General features: G+C 36.3%; 1 protein-coding gene across 1 annotated transcript in view; it reads right to left on the reverse strand.

Moving 5' to 3' along the window:
- IFT88 (intraflagellar transport 88) overlaps positions 1 to 22335 on the reverse strand; it is a 110080-nt gene that overhangs the window by 6540 nt on the left and 81205 nt on the right. Inside the window, exon 25 of the mRNA XM_044668306.1 lies at positions 21344 to 21410. Coding sequence (XP_044524241.1) covers positions 21344 to 21410 — 67 coding nt within the window. The remainder of the gene's footprint in view (positions 1 to 21343; positions 21411 to 22335) is intronic.

Raw genomic sequence — 22335 nt, forward strand, 5'->3', positions numbered from 1 at the left:
ATATCACAAGCATAAGATGGGAGAGTTATAGCTAGATACCAGTTGATCTGAAAAAGATTGGGAGGTTTATCAACTGGTCAACTGAAGTGAAAATACTAGGAGTTAGACAGAACCCAACAATAGAAATGACAAGGACAAGGATATGTCATTGGCTAGTTATCTCGGGTAAATTTTTGAGGACATCATTTCTTGCCAAATAATTTGCCAGATGTGGGGAAAAGACACTTCTTATAGGATGGCCTTTAGAAGGTCAGTGAAAAACAGCAAAATACAGCACAGAAAATGCCAAGTGTTTTAGGGTTCACAAAATGAAAATGGTATTCATTTGAGTAACAACACAAAATGAATATACATTCAAGCAATATTTTCTACATGGAATAAGAAAAGGAGTATAAAGTCTCAGGGTAAAAAAAATCATATACTTCAATGGTAAAAATTCTGACTATTTCCCATCATTTAAATAAAAAAATCTTAGACAGGGCTAGTGATAGAATTGCAAGTCATTGGCTCAGATTCAAAAGAAAGCATTGAGTCCATGTCAGGTGACTGCAATAATGTCTTGTGACGAGGTACAAAGGATATTCTAGCAAAACAGGTAGACATACGAAACACTGAACAATCATCCAAGGCTGTGCTAGATGGCCATTTTCTGCTTAGAATCCTACAACTTAAACCATGATAAAGAGTCAGCCTGCATTGTGTAAAAAAAGAACAATTTGGAGGTTTAATGGGCTGTAGGTTTGACAGGAATCAGTGCAGTGATGGCCATCAAAAAAAAGCAAATATAATCTTACACTGTATCAAAGTAGATACAGTATTCATGATAATCTGTCCTAATATTGTGTTCAGCTTTGAGAATCATATTTTGAGGACATTGTTAATTAATTTACAGAGTCTAGAGGATGACAACCAGGATGATAAAGGGCTGTGATGTTATGCTATATAAGAATCTGTCAAAAAATTGGGATGTTTCCCCTTAAGAAGAGAAGACTTGGGGTGGGAGTAAGGCACACACAATTACAATTTTCAAGTGTTTGAAGAGCTCACAGGTAAAAGAGGGATTAGATTGGTTGTGCTTGGCCCCAAAGGCAGAACAAGAAGCAATGGGTAGAGAATGTGATACACGGTAAATTTAGGTTTGATTTAAAGAAACTTTTTGACAATTAGAACTATCCAAGAAGTAGAATCAGTTATCTTGGGAGCTGGAGGTTCCCCTTCACTTAAGGGAACTCTTGAAGAGGAGGTTGGATGATGACTTATAGGGTCTGGTACAGATTACAGACCAAAGGAACTTGTGGTTCAGTTATCACCTAGAACTGCTGGCATTTGAGGCTTCTTTCAAATCTAAGATTCTGAAGTTTCCCATTTCCTAAAACAAAACGCCCAAATTTTTGCTTATCTTTGCAACCCACTACGCTATTTTCTTCTCACTTCTAAAGTTTTTTTTTTTACAAAAAAAAAAAGTCCATAATCACTTCCTCCACTTCTCCATCCACTCTCTCCTATAACCTTTAATCTTTTGTCTCTCTAATGAAACTGATCCATCTCCCATTCAAAGATCTCTAATTCATGCTTTATGAAACTATTTTTTGGTCTTCATTCTCCTTAACCTATACCTGTAGAGTTTAATACTAATGCTAAATCTCATGCTCTCTTTCCTTTTGTCTTCCTTGGCAATAAGACAATCGTAGTTTCCCCCCCTCTCTGAAAGCTTCTTTTGCATGTCTCCTTTGCTGACTTGATCTCCTCCCATACCCTAAACATATATGACTGCTTTTACCTCCCTCTCCTTGCAACCTCTCTGTCTCTTTTTCTAAGTCTATGGCTTTAATTAGCAGTGCTGCAAAGATGATTACCAAATTTATATTTTTTTCAGCTCTCATTTCTTTCCAGAACTTTAGTTCCACATTTCTAAGTGTCTGCCAACTAGCTATCATCACTTGGACGTCCTATAGGGACTTTAAATTTGATGTGTCAAAAACTGAACATTGCCTTCCCCAACTTTTCAATTTCTTACTGGTATAACCATCCTCTGAACTACCATGACTTTAAGCCTTAGAGTCATGACTCGCCCTTTTCTCCCAAATTTAACCACTTGCCAAGTCTATTTGACTTGTCTCCACAGTATCTCTTGCATTCATTACCTCTAAACCACTACCACCTTATTTCTAGCTCTCATTACCTTTCAACATGGACTCCTGTAAGTCTCTTAATTGGTCCTTGTGTTCCTAGTCTCTTGCTGTCCTGATTGATTCTCCACACTAATAATGTAGACAATTTACCTAATATATCATTCTTATCATGTAATCCCTCTATTCAAAAACCTTTGGCAGTTCCCCACTGTCAACCAAATAAAGAATAAACCTCATATTCTGGAAATCGAGACCTTCTTTACTCTGGATTCAATCTAATTTTTGAGTTTCACCTCATGTGATATTTCACCTCATGTGATATTCAGCTCAGCTGAAATATTATCACTTCTCTTTGTCCTCTCCTTTCCATCATTCTCACAGTGTGAGCAAAAACATCAGGGTAGGAGAAGATATTCTATGATTTAAATAAATTCACCATTCCCCAATTCTCATGATTGAAATCTGTCCTATTCCCCAAGGTCCAGCTCAGACTTTGACTCTTCCAGGAAGCCTTTGGGGATTTCTCCTTTCTAAAATTTCTCTTATTGGTTGGTCTCCTTTGTACTTAATACCTGAATTCAACTGAGCAATATTTGGTGAAGATGCATTAAAGTTAAATATTAACAAGTAGCATCCCATTGACATTTGTAATACTGAGCTAGCCATTAACTCTGTGAGTCAAGGTGGAAACCAATAGTTGAAGTCCCATGAATTTAGAAGGTTGAAGGTTGAGGATAAGGGCAAAGGATCTTCCTTTAATCTCTTTTGTCTATCTAGGGTAAAATTTGAAGAAATGACTATTTGTAGATCTAACCTGTGATGCTGTTAGACACTTGTCTAATGGTGATACACAGTGGTGAGCTGCAGTGAAAAGAATACAGCTGAATTTGACATCATAAGACTTGAAACAAAATCAGGCTCTCTCGTTTTCTATACAACCAAAACTAAATTCCCTCCCCTCTTTGGATCTTAGTGTTCTTATATGAAAAATGGGAGATTAGACTGCATGATCTCTAGGGTTCCTTCCAGCTCAAAGTACTACCATGTTATTTGCTGGCAGGGCTAGAAAGAAAAGGGGGCACTGGTATGGCTGTATCCTACCTGATGCTTCCCCAGAGGGATAGCTGTCTGAATTTGGAATGGTCTACATTCTTCAGATCTACAAAACCACTGCTCCCAACTCAAAGTCATCTTGCCTGATCATATGCTATGCTCCCCACTTTGGGTGGGGGAGAGAAGTGGGATAGGACCAAAAAAGAGCTTCAAAAGTGGGTTGAGGGGGGGCAGCTGGGTAGCTCAGTGGAGTGAGAGCCAGGCCTAGAGACAGGAGGTCCTAGGTTCAAACCCGGCCTCAGCCACTTCCCAGCTGTGTGACCCTGGGCAAGTCACTTAACCCCCATTGCCCACCCTTACCACTCTTCCACCTATGAGATAATACACCGAAGTACAAGGGTTTAAAAAAAAAATAAACTGTAAAAAAAAAAAAAAAAAAAAGTGGGTTGAGGGAGGGCTAGAGGAAATCCTGCTCTCTCAGCAAGGGAAGAGGGATCTGGCACCCTACAAACCTAAGGGAAATGCCTAGTGGTAGTTATTTAATGTGCAGGTGGCCTTTTTCTGGGTCTTTTAACAATACATGGGTACCAATGTAGCACTCGTCTCACACTGTCTCACACTCTTGTTAGGTCATGAGCCCACTTTTTGGTTCACCTATGTTTCCCTGATTATATTCTTTACAACTTTTTAAGTGTAGGTCATCACTGGAAATATGCTGTAGTCCAATTGTACCCCAAAGTTATCTCTATATTGCCTTTCGGGTCACCACCTCTACCCTCCCCCACCCCACTTACTGTGATACCTTGAAGATTGTGGTGTTCCAAGATTACTGATCATTACAGCATCCCTGGGAGAACAACTGTAAGTCATAGACTAGACAATGGATATATAGATTTTTAAAATTAATTTAGCTTTTCTTACATTGTTTCACCAACTGCTTTTAAGTATTTATGGATTCAATTGAGAGAGTTCTGTAATGTGGCACTTGATGAAGTAAGTACAATAGCACTTGCAAATAGAAGCATCTGGAGGACTTCTTCATCTAGAGAGAATCTATCTGTCTTCCCAATTGGACCCTGAACAAGAATCCTCCATTAAACTGGTGAATAACTATGGTGAGCATAACTGTTTTATACCTTATTTAAGGCAAATAGTCAGTGGTCACGGAACAGAGTTCTACTGCCCCTTGATCATTCTTTTCTACTTAATCTTTAATCTCTATTTGCTGGATCCTTTCCCTTTGCCAACAAACCTGACCAGATCTCCCATACGTTACATCTCATATTTTCATTTGATCAAGCTATGCCCTTGTGCAGGTGGAAAATTTACTACATCTGAGCTACATTCCCAGCATCCTTTTAAGTTACGTCCTCATTTGACATACAGAGGCGTGGGAGATAAATTTGGCTGAGACCCACACTGTGGGGCTCTTTTTTGGGCTTTGCTTTGGTAACGTGTGGCAGGTGTGAGTCTCTGACTCTGTGCTCTGCTCACTTGGCTGAAGGAATCCCTTTCTTTCTCATTTTTGTTATTATTAAATCCTTTAAATTAAAATATCAGGAGTATTCATTCAATTTTATTCTCACACCCTCAAGTTGTCATCCTATATCTCTCTTCTTTATCACATAGGAACTTGTATTTTTAAAAATCCATCAACACTACCTGTCTCTACCTGCTCACCTTCTATATACTTCTCAACCACTTGCAATCTAGTTTCTGAATCCATTATTCAATTGAAACAGCTTTCCAAGGTTACCAAAGATTTCATAATTGCCACTAGCCTTTTCTCAGTACTCAACTTTATTGATCCCTCTCTGCTGCTTTAGATACTTATGACAATCTCTTTTTTTCCTGGATATTTGCTGCTCCTAGGATTTTTGTGACTCTATTTTTTTCTTGTCTTCTTATTTGTTTGACCCTGTCTCCTTTGCTAGGTCTTTGTCCTACCTCTTGGGATACCCTATGACTTATTTATGTCTTGAGATTTTTCTAATTAAGTCAGGGTTTCTTAACCTGGGGATTCCCAGAGGGCCCATGGATATATTTCAGGGAATCTGTGAACCTGATGAGAAAAAAACAAATTACATCTTTATTTTCATTAGCCTTTGGTTTTCTTTATAATTTCATTTCTTTTTATTTTATGTGATTAAAGACATCCTTTTAAATGTGTATGTTGTACAAAAAATGTTAAGAACGCTTGCTCTAGGTAAACTCATCAGTTCCTAAGGGTTCAGTGACCATATCTATGAAGAAAACTCACAAGTCGCCATATTTATTGCTGTTCTTTCTCCTCAGCTCTTTAGTCTTAAAACACCAACTTCCAGCCAGACATCTCTATCCTGAAGCCCCTCAGGCATCTCCAACTTAACACATGCAAACCAGAATTCATTATCTTTCTCCCTAAATCCATCATTCCTCCTAAATTCCTTATATCTGTTACGGGTACCAGCATCCTTTTAGAAACCAAGGATTGTACCCTTGAAGTCATTGCTAACTCTTCCCTCTCAATCATCCCACATATTGAAGCATTTAGCAAGACTTGCTAATTCTACCTGCACGTCTTTTTCAACCCCTCTTCTCTACACTCACCTTGCCACAATCCAGAGTTCAGGTCCTTGTTACTTCTTACCTAAACTGTTGCAATAATCTAATTGGTCTTCCCAATTTTACTCCTTCCTCTTCAATCCATCATAAACACAGCTGCCAAATTTACATTCCTAAAGCCCAGGCCTGATGATACCATTTCCCTGCTCAGTGAGCTTCAATGGTTCCTTTCTGCTTCCAGGGTAAAATACAAACTCCTATAATGGGCACTTAAGATCTTTTGCAACCTTGTTCCAGCCTAATTTCACATCACTCACCAACATGTACTTCCAGCCTATATGTTATTTTTTATATCTGTAATATTCTCTTTGGTTCTACCATGAATCCCCAGATCTCTTCAAGGGGTCCAAGTCCTACCTGAAGGCTTTCTTGGATCCCCCCTTCCCCAAGTGGTTAGTCTTCTCCACAGAAATTACTTTGTATTTACTTTGCATATAATTATCTGTGTACGTGTTTTTTTCTCCAGCAAAAATATAAGCTCCCTGAGGGCAGGGACTGTCTTAGGTTTGTTTTCGTATTTTGAACACCAAGTACAGTGCTTTGCACTTAGTGCAATTAAGTGCAATTAATAGTGCAATAGTGCTTAATAAGTGCTCAATTGAGCCTTAGAAATGCAACTGAATTGAATTTCACCAGTCTTGCATGAACTTTACATATTCATGAAATAATCCTTTTTGCAAGAAAATCTTCTGCTCTACCAAAAAGAGTGTGTGTGTGTGTGTGTGTGTGTGTGTGTGTGTGTGTGTATTGGTGGAGGGGAATGGAGGGATATAAATAACAAACAATAAATAACAGTGGACTTCTTTATTCTTTTACATCTTTCAGCCCATAAATAGGTCTATGTGTAGAGAATGTAGAGACCAATTTGGAAAGCCTACCGATTTCCACTGCATATTTTCATTAATGACACCCTCCATAAGCATATAGTTTATTTTTATGAATATTATATAAGGATGAGGGAGTAGTGATTATTTTCCCATTCTTCTTGTTCCTCTCCCTGAAATATCTTGTAAAAATGATCCTTTTATAGTACATTTGTTAAAAAATGAGTCTTAATAGTTCATTGAAATACTTCCTCAGGACATACACTTATTCTGTGTAAATGTAGCCCTATTGAGAGAAGAAAAGCTGTTTGTAGTACAAAAGTGGGATCTGTGGCCTTTTGAATCAACAGGTGTATTATATGAATGTAGCTCTACCTGGGCCATGGGTAGCGATCTAAACATATAACTGATAGCCTCAAGAATAGTTTATCACTTGTTTACAGTGCTTATTGGAAGAACAATCTGAAAGGCTGGCCAAGCCTCTGCGTGTGTATTTTAATACTCATTTATTTTAGGTATTCAGCAATATAGATATTTACTGGGTGTATATTATGCACAAGACACTCTGCTAGGTGACTTTTAGGGAATAAAAAGATAAAGACATGGTCCCTGTCCTTGAAGAACTTACAGTCTAGTAGAGAGGATCAGACAAGTAACACAAATTGCGATGATATGAAACAAAGAATTAAATGCTGTAATAGATACACAGTTTCTACTCCTTTATTTCTTACGTGCATTTATAGGTGTTCGTTCAGTTTCCCATTGCATTTTAAGTTCTTTGGTAAAAATTAAGTCTTTGTTGCTCCCTACAGTACTTGAGCACTCAAAAATCCTCCCTGACACTGCATTCCCCAATCAAGGTTCAACAAAACTTACAATGTGACTTTCTACCCAAAATGCTTGCTCACTCTTGGAATATACTTTAATAAGCAGAGTATAAAATAAAATTAAGGGCCTGTATTTTTAGAAAGTATTGCATCTACATCTTGCTTTGTGGTACAGTTGACAAATCAGCTATAAAGTTAACCTCTGCTCACTGATCATAGTTTTCTATTTCCTTATATCATAACACTAGAGATTTACTCTCCAAGGAAAAATATTGGCCCAAGAACATAATACAAGTAACAACTAAGAATTCAGCAAAGCCTTTAGTCACAAATGATATTGATAGGAAATATAACTTTTAAAATTAAGCCTGCTAATTCCAATGCTCAAAATGTCATAAAATAGAAGTATCGGGCTAAAATAACAAATATACCACAAATTGTACTCCTTTGGGGATAAATGCAAATTAAGAGTCAGTTAATTCAGGAGGCAGGAAGATAGGTACTTCCCAGGCCTTTTGTTTTCTGGGACATTACCTTAGCTATTGTTGACTATCAGACATCTCAGTTGTATAGTACCTACTGTCTTGTTTTGAGTCTGACCACCTAATGAGCAGCCCCCAGGGTTCTGGGGTTCCTTTCTCTTACCAGCGAAGCTAACTTTCCAGGTAGTGCCAGCAGTGACTTTTTTTCACTGAATTGACTAGATGTTTTGGAAGCAAGTAGACACAGCCTTAAAGAGAGATTCTGCATATAAAACAGCAACGTATTTTTTACTTCAAATAGTTAAAATATATCGATTTCTTATGAAGTTAATCTTGCAAAACATACTAAAAAATCTTGAGTCAAGCAATAGACAGAACCAGTAATAAAAAGGGCACAGGATCGAGAGTCAAGGGATCTGGGTTCCAGTCCTGATCCGCCACTAACTTGGTCAAGTTATGAACTTTCTGGGTCTTATTTTCCTCACCTGTGAAATGAGGAGATTGGACCTGATGACATTTAAGTTCCCTTCCAACTCTAAGATCATATGGCCCTATAACATAAAAAGTCCTGGTTAGGCTGTATTGATTTTTCAACTGTACTAAATAACTAGAAGTATACTAAATTTAGAATGGGTCATAATGTAGATAGAGGCTGGGTTGAAATTTATTTGGGAATTCTACAAGGTTTAATAGTTTAAATGTATCTTTGGGCAACCTTGTAGCAATCTTAAAGCACTATTAAGTACTTCAAAAAGCATATTTTACACATAAACTTATATTGAATATGCTCATTATAGATATTAAAGCAAATTTCCTATGATCACTTGTATAAATAGTTATAGGTATAGTATATGCAAATGAAATGAATAAAATTAATTCTTTTAAAATGTTCTTATTTCGTTAATTCAGACTAACCTTCTTTTAATAAGTCGCTGACAAAATGCCTTCTACCTTATCCCATAAGAGTCTCAGTTGTCTAGGGATTTCCATGTTAAAATGTGAAGTTTCAAGTCTTTTTTAGTGTTGTAAATGTTAATATTTAAGTGCAAATTATGAATTCTTGAATGGGAATGTTATGAACAGCAGCTGATTCCTTTGACAGGAGAGAAGAAAGATTCTGGAGAAACTAGGATAGAGCTACATAGACCAAATGAGTACTTTTAAGAAATAATGATAGAAGAAAATTAAAGGGAGTTGGCGGCTTCATGTGATTATAGTAAACAAGTTACTGGATTTTGAGTTCAAAAGACCTGGATTCAAATCCTGACTGCTACTTATTTGTTTTATGACTTTGGGGCTAGTGACTTTCCTTTTCTATGGGCTTCAGTTGCCTTATTTGTACAATGAGGGGATTGGACTAACATCCCTAAAAATATCTTTTAGTTCTGAATCCTATGACCACAGGGAAAATGATCTACAGAATATTGCAGGATATTTTTTTAGAGCACTGGTGATAAATGTTGGAGGAATAAGAAAGGAGCACAGAATTTCTATGGAATTCAATTCTTATTATTATATTTAAATAGTACTTTATAGTTTACAAAGTGTTTTTATACACATTATTTTATTTGATCCTTAAAACAGTTCTAAGGTAGGTAAAATATTATTTTCACTTAATAGATGAAGAAACTGAGGCTCAGAGTGGAGGGAACTTAACTTTTTCCACTCTGGAATCCCTATGCTAGTGCCTTCAAAGTCCAGAATGGTAAGTATGCCACATTGCCCACTGGACCTAGCCACCTCAATCCTGCTTCATATTCAACCTAGACCATGTCCTTGGCAGGTGCACATCTCTCTTTTTCTCAGACTACCATTCCCCTATATATGAAGTTTCTCCCTATTAGAATGTAAGCTCTTTGAGGGTAAGGATTGCCTCCCTCAATGTTTGGCATACCCAAACCATTTAATAAATTCATTCATTCAGGTGGAGTGAAGTGTCTGCTCTAGGCATCATACAACTTATAATTAGACAAACGAGACTCAAACTCAGATCTTGGGACTCTAGAGTCTAATGCTTTCCCCACCATTATAGGTTACTAGAAGAGAGATGAAGGAGGGGTAGGAGAAAAGGAAGGGAGGAAATCAAGTGAAATGATAGAAAGGGTTGCTAAACCTAGAACTAAAGAATAAAAATAGTGTTGCCTAGTAAAAAGAACTAAAACCCTGCAGATTCACATGGAAAGAAAGGGTCTTTGGACTCAATTGGGAAGTGATGAAAGGCTATCTTGAAGGGATTTTTTAGTGCTTTAAAACTGTGCCTAAAGAAGTGAGTAATGTGAAATTGCATTTGAGATATATACCTCAGCTATATACAGCTTGAATTCCAAAATAATCTCACATTAGAGTTTAGTTATTTACTTGAAGTCAAGGTATTTGAAAGGAAACTCCTAGACAGCAAGGGGGTTCCGGGTATAGGGAAGAAGTCAGGACACAGTCCAATTTTTGTTAAAAAAATATTTTCTACTTTTGAGTGGTGGCAACAGAGCATATGAGAATAGGAAATCCGTTTGGGTGTGGGTTATACTGGGTTTCATCAAATGGTCCAAATGTGTAAGCTTTTATTGTATTTTTCAAAATTGAATGTATAGATTAGAATAAGCAGAACACAATTTTGATGTAATAGGTATCCTCTACCTTTAATTTGTAGCAAATATTTCATAAGAATAAACATGAGAATTCTAAAATAAACAAAAAATTAAAATTGGCCTATCACAAAATTTACATCTTACATGAATAATAATAAATTACTAAGGAAAAAATAGCTTGGAAGAAGGAATGAAATGGGGACTAAAATCACTAAATAAAGTGTTAAAGGAAATGAGAAATAACCAAGAGGAAAATATTAATGAGATAATATAAATTGGCAAGTAAATGGCACATACTTTTCTCATTTTTATCTAATTGCTAAAGAAATTACATAAAACATTTCTGTAAAAGCTAACATTAGACAATAGCAACGATTTCCTGATACAAGTGTTTTCTATAAATAAGATACCTGTTTAGATTTAAAAAATAATAGAGTAATAAAAATGTTATTTAAAAGATTATTCCATTGACTGATAACAACATTTTGGTTAGCATGCATATTTGGAGTTTCTTACTACTATAAGAAAAAATATAGCATAGTGTAATCCTGAAGCTTTATTATATTATATCATAGTTAGCAGAAAAAGAGATTATAATTTATAGTTTAGGAATTAAGGACTGTTATCAAGATAGGAAGGACCCGTTACATTTTCTGTCTATTAAATGGTACCATGAGAGGTAGGGTGGCATAGTAGTCAGAGAGTTGGCCTTGGAGTCAAGACTACCTGGATTCATTTCCTGCCTCTGGTGCACACAAATTATGTGACAACATTTTCAATGTCTTAAGCCAGTGATGGGCAAACTTTTTAAAGAGGGGGGCCAAAGGAAAGGAAATGCTCGTCTGTCAGTCTGTTTCTAAGGCAACTCTTTCAAAGTTTCATTGTATTGTATCCTACTCATTGTATTCATCAGATTAGGAATAATGTCCCACAGCTGGATAGAACATTTCAGGGCCTCCCCCTCCAACATCTGGCCCGATGGTGTAGTTTTCCCATCACTGTCTTAAGCAACTCTAAAAATATTAAGTTACAGATGAGTTGCCTATCAATTGCCCCAGATGGATAGAATTTCCACACTAGTAATTCTCCAACAGTTAACTGAAATCACCAATCCAGACCAAAAAATCTACTACCTGAGCAGTGTGTTAGCTAATGGGTTTTCTAGTATCTCCAGAAAACAGAAACCCACTCAAGTAAAAGATTTAAAAGGGGTAGAATAGGGAGTGATCAAATTGAAGAATTTCCCAATTAAATTGATGGGACATAAAGGCATTCTTCCTTCTTCTAGATCTTTTAAATGGAAAAAGAATTATTGGTAGGTATCGTTAAAATTGCATTGAACAGTTATAAAATAGTGTAACAAAATAATATATGAATGGTTTTCCCACTAATGATTCTCCCAGACCTAAAATTTTAAGCACTAGACTATTAATCAACCAGACAAATATTTATGACACTTATTTAAAATATCTATGCTCAACACTGATTGACTAGAGAGCCCCTTACCTTAAGCTAGGTATTCCACACTCCCCAACGGTAGTGATGACTAGTAATTTGGCTACACTTACCAGGCTCCCTTCTGGTTTGCTTTTATACTACTACAAAGTTATCCCAAAAGCACTGGCTTCTCAGAATCTTCAAGATAGACCATTTATTTCTAGAGATTAATTTGTACTTTGAGAATGTAGTATGAAAGTTATTATATTTCAATATATTGCTACCACAATAAATGATTAGTATGTATAAGTATGTGTAATAGTGGGCTTCATATATTATATATGTAATTTACCTAACCATTATACTATATAGCTAATAGTGGCAAAACAAGTAATTTAAAAAAACATATTCAAAAGGATGGTTTAGAATCAACAGAAATTTTTGTTTTCATACAGATTAATAAATCATTCTGTATAGCAAAACAAAGTACTTGATAAAACTCAAAGAGCAGGTATTGATAGGCACAGGGGTGGAACTTAAAGTATGGTCATCTTGTGCCTATCTGAAGAAGAATGGAGGTAGAAAAGGTCATGAGAGGTGGGCAGAGATTTTAGATTAGATGTCCTAGTTCAAGGAAGGAAGTACCTCAACCATTTTCTTTCAAGTTAGTTTTTTCTCATTATATGAAAAGTAAATTATATGACCCTGGGAATTGGGATCAGTAGTTGGGTGGCAGAAAGGCAGGCCAGACTGCAAAATATCTGAAAGAACTAAAAAGAAAGACATTAGGCTGGATGAAAGTTATGTCAGAACATGGGAGGGAGGCCAGATAATTTTTTTTTTAAAGAACTGACATTCAAAGACTTGCGTCAGAAACTGGAAGATTAATAGCTGTTTTTTTTTTTTTTAAACCCTTAACTTCTGTGTATTGACTCCAAGGCAAAAGACCAGTAAGGGGTAGGCAATGGGGGTCAAGAGACTTGCCCAGGGTCACACAGCTGGGAAGTGTCTGAGGCCAGATTTGAACCTAGGACCTCCTGTCCCTAGGCCTGACTCTCAATCCACTGAGCTACCTAGGTGCCCCCAATAGCTGTTGTTTTTGGTGGGAATGAGAAGTCAGAGGGAGTATCATTATCTAAAAATCCTGAGTTGGGGAACCAGCAAAGTACAGTGGAAAGAACACTGATTTTGAAGTTGGAGGGCTTGAGATCAAATTCTACTCCTGAGGCATACAAATTGTGTGATTTGGAGCAAATTATTTAACTTTATGGACTTTAGTTAACTCATCTATAAAATGAGGGAGTTGGTCTAAATGACCACTTACGTTCCATCCTACTCTAGATCTTCATATGATTCTGTGAATGAGGATGTCTACCAAAGCAGAGGTAGGGCAAAGGAGTAATTATCAGCAGAGGGATCAGATACCTTACAGGGGTAGGAAATCCAGTGCATAGAACAGTATCAGATAGCTATTCAGTCAAAAGAACAAATTAGGAAACCAACTCCTGAAGAGTTGGTTTATCAACAAGACTGGCAAAAATGCTGAGCAACTAACCTAGGGCTTTTATTCTTTCTATTTGGGAACAGGATTGATCCTAGTGTCTAGGATAAGGTTGAACCTATACAGCCTTCTCTCCTGTCCCATCCCAACTGCAATTACTCAGCAGAGGAGCAAAGGGTACCTAATGAAACTTTATGGAGGTACACCCCAAGATTCTGTGAATGTGATTGAGATGAACTCACCCACCAAATGGAATCAGATAGCAGGAAGGATTAGAAACTAGAATCCAATGCTTAAAAAAGACACAGACACAGAGTTAAAATAAGAGTATAGAGCAGAATGTATTATGCTTCAGGTATGGTGAAAAAGGCAGGGATGGCAACTATGAGGTCAGACAAAACAAAAGTAAAGAAAAAGACTAATTAAAAGAGATAATAAAGGAAACTACATTTTGTTAAAAGGTACTATAGACAATATCAAAGATTTTTTTTAATACCTTACTTTTTCTCTAAGACAGAAGTGCAAATAAGGTTAAGTGACTTATCCAAAGTCACACAGGTAGGAAAATATCTGAGGCGAGAATTGAATTCAAGTGGCCTGGTGCTATATCTACTGAGACACCTGACTGCCACTAATATCAAAGATTTTTATAGAAAGTTCTCTGATAAAGGTGAGTCAAATATGTAAAATTAAAGGCCATTATCCAATTAATAAGTGGTCAATGGATATGAACAGATAGTTTTCTGAAGAAGAAATCAAAGCTATCTACAATCACATAAAAATGCTCTAAATCACTATTGATTAGAGAAATGCAAATTAAGACAACTCTGAGGTACAATCTCACATCTCTCAGAAATGACAAATACTGGAGGGGATGTGAAAAAATAGGACACTAATGAACTTCTGGTAGAATTATGAACTGGTACAACCATTTTAGAGAACAATTTGGAACTATGCCCAAAGGTCTATAAAACTATACCTATCCTTTGCCCTGGCAATACCACTACTAAGTCTGTACCCCAAAGAGATCAAAGAAAAATAAAAAGGATCTACACCTACAAAAAAATTTAAGGCAGCTTTTTTGTGGTGGTAAGAATTGGAAATTATGGCAATGTCCACTAATTGGGGAATGGTTGAATAAGTTGTGGCATATGATTGTGATGGAATGCTATTGTACTGTAAGAAATGACAGAAAAACATGGTAAGACAATGAACTAATGCAAAGTGAAATGAGCAGAACCAGGAGATCATTGTACACAATAACAGTAATATTGTAATGATGATCAACTGAGAATGATTTAGCTGTTCTCAACAATATCCAACAATTTCCAGGATAATTCCAAAGGACTCATGATGAAAAAAGCCATCCAACTCCAGAGAGAGATATGATGAACTGGGTACAAACTGAAATATAATTTTCTCGCTTTCTTTTTCTTGATCTTTTTTTCAATATAGCTAATATGGAAATGTTTTATATGATTATATGTATATGTATATATATACATATATTTGATCTCATATTGCTAGCTTTCACAGTTGGTAGAGAAAAGATGGGAGAAAGGAAAGGAGAAAATTTGGGCTCAATTAAAAAAATGTTATTCTCAGGCATTCACCAATTAGAGCTTTTTTTGCTGCCCAGAGCAGGGCTAAATAATGAGCTGTCAGAAAGACAGCATTTATATTTAAGAGGAGCAAAGACCCTAAGGGGTCTTTCATTACCAAGAGAATCATATACCATTAATTTATTCATTATTGCTAGCCTAGTTGATAAATTGATTTTTTATATCTGAAAAAAAAGAATGTTAAAAATAAACAACAAATTTAAATTTAAAAAGCAACACACCCATACACACACAAATCATCAATATTCCGAATACTATTTGGAATCCTGAGGTGGCTTAACATTATAAATCTTATTGTATTAGTTATTCCCATAATCCAGTAATCCAGTTGCATACCTTAGGTACAAGTGGCATGCCCCCACTGTTATTTTCCCAATCTATACCTCTGCTGTCACCCCTACAGCTCCCAAACAGCACTTTGTCCTGATTGACCCACTGTTTACCCTATTCCACTGTGCCTTTTGGAAGCCCTGTTCTATTGTCAATAAACTCTCCTATTTCCTCAAAATTTTCAACATCAATATTATCCATTTGCTCTTTGGCAAGAGATATTCTTACCTCCTCCAAAATATACTTTGAATTGTCGTCAGAATAAATTTTCTTACACACAGCTCTGGTAAATATATTCACTAGTTCCTTCAGATCACCTAAGTTCAAACTCTTCTGCAAAGTGTCTTCATGTATTTTCCCATATCTGGGAGTATCTCATTTAACAGGATCCTCTGATTTTAATTTTGGTCTATTATTATTAGAATCTTCCTTTTTGGATTCCTTACCAGCTTACAGTTTTTAAGGAATAAATTCAATTCAACAGCCTGAATCTGCCCAGGTTTAACCACATTTGATTATGATTTCTTACATCTGCCATACCTGCTGTCACCCAGTCTCCTAGAAATAATGGGTTTCATAAGATTTGTTTCCATGGAATCATGAAGGCTAACTGCACATATAATCATTGTGCTCAATATCTTAGGTAGCAAGGACATTGCCTTCTTATGATTTCTACCTTGTTAAGTTAGTATCATTTACCAAGACCTCTCTATTTACCATAGGGAGAAAAGGTTCCTTAGCACCAACATTACCACCTAATCCAGGGGAAGATATTATGACTAAAAGAGCTCTTCTCTTCAGTGGTTGAAGATCATCCTGTATAAGGCCTTTGTCTTCTGTGATCTACTAGTTTTAGTAGATCTATCTACTAGAAAAAGGTACTAGTTGGTACTTTTATCAACAACTAACTTATATGAGTGGTCAAGGCCAAGGGATTCAATATATATAAATTCAAACCTGATTTTACTTAAGAATAGAAAAATGGAGCATAGACTAAGTAATTTATTTCTTCTCTTCATCCATTTCAGGACTATCTGAATCTAAGAAGATATTTATTAAATGCACATTGTCAAAAAATGATAAATTTCTCCAGTCTTGTTTCTACCACAGAAATATTCAATCATTTCCTTTTTAAAAGTTGCTATGATACTTTGAATAGGATGGCAACATAAACATTCAAAATAGCTATAGTAGCAACAAGAATTCAAGAGCCTTTAAGTAGTCATAGTGCTCAATAGATTCTTAATAAAGGAAAAAACATTGACAATATCAAGAACAAAAAACGAAGAGTTCCTACAAAGAGGAATATTTTCAAAATGATCAAGTCACTTCATGTTTATGGTTAAGTGGTTTTTAAAATTAGTTTCTTTTATAAGCAAGGAAATACAATTTAGTAAATATAAACTATGGGTGGAAAAACTTTTAAAATAGACTAGCAGTTGGCTGATTATTGTTCATCATTCTTGAAGAGGATCAGAGTTATCACTGGTGATATCTTTTGACCAGTGCATAAATTGGATTTAAGTGAGAAAGAGTCACACAAAGTTATTGGCCTTTCCCTCTCTCTTCCAGAGTCATTAAAGTCCAGGGTTAAGACAAAAGTTAAGAGATGACTGGTAGTGACTCAGGATTCATGGTTGTTGGAACAAACTATTCTCATCCATCCCTTTCACCAGGGGAAGTATTCATATGCTAAGACAGATTACTAGGGTGTGGTTACTGCACATGCTACAGCTTCTTGGAGCCACAGATGAGTCCTGGTGGCAGGTAGATACCAAAGAAGGAAAGTAGCCCTGAAAAAGGTTCAGCAAATCCTAACCCTAGAGGTACTAGTGTTCCCTGAACACTCCACATACCAGACTAGTGGAGGTTTGTTAAAAAAAGAAAAAAAAACACAAGAATAAACTATATATTGAGATTTTGGAATGTAACGCCTCAGATTTAAAACATTATGAAATACTGATGTCATTATGATCAAATTTCATTGTTCCATTTCCAGTGTTTTGACTCTAGAATCTCATATCAATGAAAAGATTCCTATTACAAAAAATGATGCCAATGAATGTTAAAATTCTGTATGTTGCTCTCATTTCCATGGTCCCATTATACTCAATTTTTAGATTTCTCTCACAATTGAGGGACTTCTTCAAAAGACTGTGTGGGGATGTTGGTCTGAGGTGAAAAACCAAGCTTTCCTGAGTAAGTTGAAGCAATTATATCACAAAATCAGTGGTATTCTAAGAAGGATTTGGCATTATGGAAAGGATTCTAGTAGCAATACAGTAGACTCTGGGCCACACATCAGGCATTAGCCAAGTAAATTTGAAAACGCTGGTTCAGACAAGTGCTCAAGAACTCCAGCCAAAGGTTCAGAGATTAATATAGGGAGTTAGGTGTAGGACTGCCCTTGGTCATCACCTCTAAAAATTTGAGAAATAATAGGAAAGGTCCCCAGGAGCCTAAACTGAAAACAACAAATGGCCAGGAACCAAGGTTAATCTTTCTAGGGGAGCCTGGATTCCTCAAAGTGCAATGGAACTGGCCCAGTTTTAACAAGTAGCTCTACCTCCTCAGGAGTTAATCATGTTCTGCATGTTCAAAATTTCATGGAATTTCTGGGGTTTTTTTGCCTCAAGGGACATTACATCATCTATTTCCAACTTGCTGTTATGTGAGAGTAATATCCAGCTGTGCTTGGTGGTCTTCATCCAACTTCTTTGAGATGGGACACAGTGTTTTTTGTTAGTTCCTTAGCTGCCAGAGATACTCCTGGTACTGATGGAAAGAAATCCACTGGGATAGGCTTCAGAGCACATTTCTAATACCAAAAGGCCATGATAAGAAAATGAAAATGGATTTGGAAATCTATTTAAGTGATAAATTCCAGTAGACTAGAAGCCATGGAAGTTGAGTTTTATAATTCCAGAGAATACGTAGGACTTTTGGAAAGCTTGAGAAAAATCCATCTGTCATGAAGCGCAGTTACTGGTTGCATTTGAGGGAAGGATTTCCACTTTTTTCAGAGTAGGAGGCAATATAGACTGGAATGATTGCAAGTGAGAATGTGGAAGTAGACTCAATAAGCCTTGATGACTGAGGGGAATGAGAAGCAAATGGGAGGGTAGAGTAAAAGTGTATTAAGATATTAATACCCAAGATAATACTGAGATATTAATCCTGGATAACTAATTGGGAGAATCATGGTCCTGAGAATAGAAACAGAGAAGTTTTTTTGGACATATTTGAGCTTAATGACTTGGCAGAACATTCAAGTGAGAATATTTCCTTTGGAATATAAACTTATTCCACTCTTTGATAATTGCTAGTGAACTGGGAGAGGGCTTGGAAGTGACAATGGGAAACAAGGAATATTCTAGTTCCCTTTGCCTTGACTAGTGAGCTGTGTGGAAATGAGTAAAGATGCAGCCAATATTAGAAAGAGTGGACAGGGAAGCTATGTCATCTGAGAGGAATCAAGTATCAGTAATAGCTAGAAGATGAAAGGAGGAAAAGACTCAGAATGAAATAAAGTTTGAAGCCTATGGAACAGGAATTTCAATGGGCACAGTAGAAGGTCTAGGAGGAATTAGGCTGAAACTTTGGAGTGGGAGGGTTAAGGGAGTGGGACATAGGGAATGGGTTTTGGATGATGACCTATTATAGGAGTTCAGAGTCACTGGGATATGTATGGTATGACTGGGAGAGACTTGAGGCAAGTGGACCCACAGCAGATTGACTGCAGTAATCCAAATATCAGGTGGCAGTATCATAGAAGAGGGAGTATTCAAGAGATGTGCAAAGGTGAAACTGTTAGGCCTTGGAAACAGATTGGATTGGGTGGGTGGGCAGGAGGTGAGGGATAAGGAGGTCTGTCTGAGACTTTCTGAGTTTAATATGTCTACTGAACTTCAAGTTTGAGAAGTGTGAAAGGCAGATGGAAACCAAGATTAGAGGTTCACAGAGAAGGCAAGGTAGGATAGATAGATCTGAGAAGCATCAGCATACAGATGAGATATTAAATCCATGGGAACAACGAGATCACCAAGGACAGAGCCCTGTGGGATACCCAAGGTTAGATGATCTGATACGGATGAAGATTCAGCAAAGGAGACTGAGATAGGTAATCTGATAGTCTGATAGGTAAAAGGAGAACCAGGAGAGAATGGTGTCCCAAAAACCTAGAAAGAAGAGGGGTATCTAGAAGAGGGTGACCGACAGTGTCAAAGCCAGCAGAGAGGTCAAGAAGAATGTGAGAGCTGGTCTGCTGATGACCCAGCTGCATAGGTGATTGGTGTCAGAGAGGCAGAGTACAGGGGCCAAACCATAGAAGACTAGTGTTCACACAGGAAATCTAGTACCAAATGACAAGCCAGAGACTTAAGTCATAAGAGAACTATTCAGGAGCACAGTATGAAAATGAGTTACCAAGGCCAGGGTGCAAAGCTGCCTCAACTTTCAATGATTTCCTTGCTCTCTGAATTAAGATCAAAGGCCTCTCCCAAGCTTTTGGGGACACAACATGCCTCCTCAATTTAGTCTTACCTCATATTACTCCCCTTCACATAGTTTCCTTCTGGTTAAACTGGACTTTTCACCAACACTTACACATAAGTAGAACTTTCACACATCTAAGCCCTCATTTACATTTGCTGTTCAGTCTCTATACATCCTTTAAAGTTCAACTTAAGAGCCATCTCCTTCATGAAGCTTTCCTTCATCTCACTAGGTCCTCCCTTGGATGTCACATGACACTTTGTTTCAGCTTTCTAATGTATTTATCCTATATTATTGTGCACTATAATTCTCTGCATCAGTCATAGCCTCCAACTAGCCTGAGCTCCATTACAGCAATAGCCATGTTTTAATCTAAACTTTATAACTCCTCTAGTGCCTAGGGCAGTGTTCTGAATAGAGTTCCTTTTCTTTTCCCTACTTTGGAATGATATTTGTCTCAAGGTTTAAGTGTGAGGCTAAACTATAGGTTGGAGTTCACCATTTGGGAAGGTAAAAGGGACATAGGGCAAGGAGGTAATCAGGCCGATTGCCTATCAACTTTTATTCTCATTAATTAATAGGCAGACAAAAATACATTTGGTCTATCTAAATGGACCTGGGTCATGTATATGCTATTGAAACACCCACATATCTAAAAATAGATAGATCTAGATATTTATATCTGCATCTCTCTATAATATATGTATCTCAATTTAGCCCTTATTTTTCAAATTGATTTGAGACTATTACATTTTTAAAACTCCAATACGATAACATTCCTCTAAAGTAAAAAGGAAAAAAGATTTTGTGCAAGGCAAATAATGAATCCACAAGTAGGATCGAAGACTCTTGACCTTTTGTATACTGCCACATCACACTACTTCTCATGGTACTTTATTAAGATCAGAATTGAAAACAAAAATATAATAAAACCTCATTAGTTTAGTGCCTAATAATTGGATACCCACAATAATTCAATCTGAATTTGAACTGAAGTTTATCTTTGCATATCTATAAAAGTGTTTGCTAAATAAACTAGTGAAAAAAATTAAGTAAGAATATTTAATCTAAGATAAAATCATATTCAAGAATTTTAGAAGCACTCTGTTACTCTGCTAATTAAAATTTTAAACTCTATCCATTCAGTTTCAGAAGACCTAACTTTATCATTATTTATATTAGAGAATATAGCTGAAATTAATGAAAGCATATTTCTTTTAAAACATAATGTAATTATCTTTTTTTTTCATTAATTTTCAACAATTCAAATTCTGTTCTTTCTTCATGAATTAGAATGTGAAATTTTATCCTAGGCCAAAAAAAAAAAAAAAACCAAAACCTAGCCAATTAAAAAAATATATCAGGAATTACTTCAAGATACTATTTCTTCTAGAAACCCATGTGATGGAAATTTGACAATTCCACAGCCTTAGAAGAACTGAAAATACTTACCGCTGCCCGCACTTCCCTCTCTTTTGCTACGAGAACTGCCAGTGCTGTCTCTGCCAGACTTTATGCGCTAGAGCAAGAAAAGGACAAGTTTAACGCAACAAGCCCTATGTACAGGAACTCAGTCACCTCGCAGATGTTTTAAGGTTAAATATGGGCCAAAGGGCTGAATTTTTGTCAACAGTGCTCTGCATATTATAAGACGGACTGTTTTTTAATTACTCTTCTACTAAAAGGTTAATTCCAAATCTACCATGACTTTAAGGTTTATAGAAAAATGAAAGGGACTGAGTTGAAAATTTGTATCTGGTGGTTTTTAAGACAAATGCAAAAACCCACAAAACTCTGGGAAAATATTCAAAATATCATTTTACTCTTAAGTTTGAACTAATTTTTGTCTAATACAATTCAAATTCAAATAATACCTTCTTACAAATGTTCATGAGACTGTGCAGGGAGGAATACAGAAGAGGAAGAGGAAAGGAAAACTGACAAGAGAATACAGGCTCTTAAGTGTCTGACATTTGTAATACCTGGCACAATATTAGTTTTCTGGGAGTTTTTTAGTTTTTTAGCTTGTTTTTTAAATCTGACTTCTAAAATAAAGGCACTCTTAAAAACTTCTAAAACATCTGTCCAGTAAAATGTCTACATTCTTGGAACTATCCCCTCCTTTGCCTTGCACTACTAAAACATTATAAACATCTTCCAGCTGTGTTATTTTTAGGTGTATGTAAAAAATTTACTGTTATAGTCTTAGAATATGAGTATTAACACTGCCTTTACCTCTAACTGAATATCTACCTTTTCATGTGTATATGTTTTGATTACATAAATACAGAGTAATTCAGTAGATAAACATGTATTCATTTGATAATTGTTTATATTTAAAAATATGCCAAAAGATTTAATATGTAGACACATATTAAGGCTTAAGCTAACTTTCATCAATTAATAATCTAATAGTTATTTCAAGAGACAAAATTGTTGTTCAA

The sequence above is a fragment of the Gracilinanus agilis genome, chromosome 3 (genome assembly GCF_016433145.1).
Source record: "Gracilinanus agilis isolate LMUSP501 chromosome 3, AgileGrace, whole genome shotgun sequence".
Lineage (NCBI taxonomy): Eukaryota > Metazoa > Chordata > Mammalia > Didelphimorphia > Didelphidae > Gracilinanus > Gracilinanus agilis.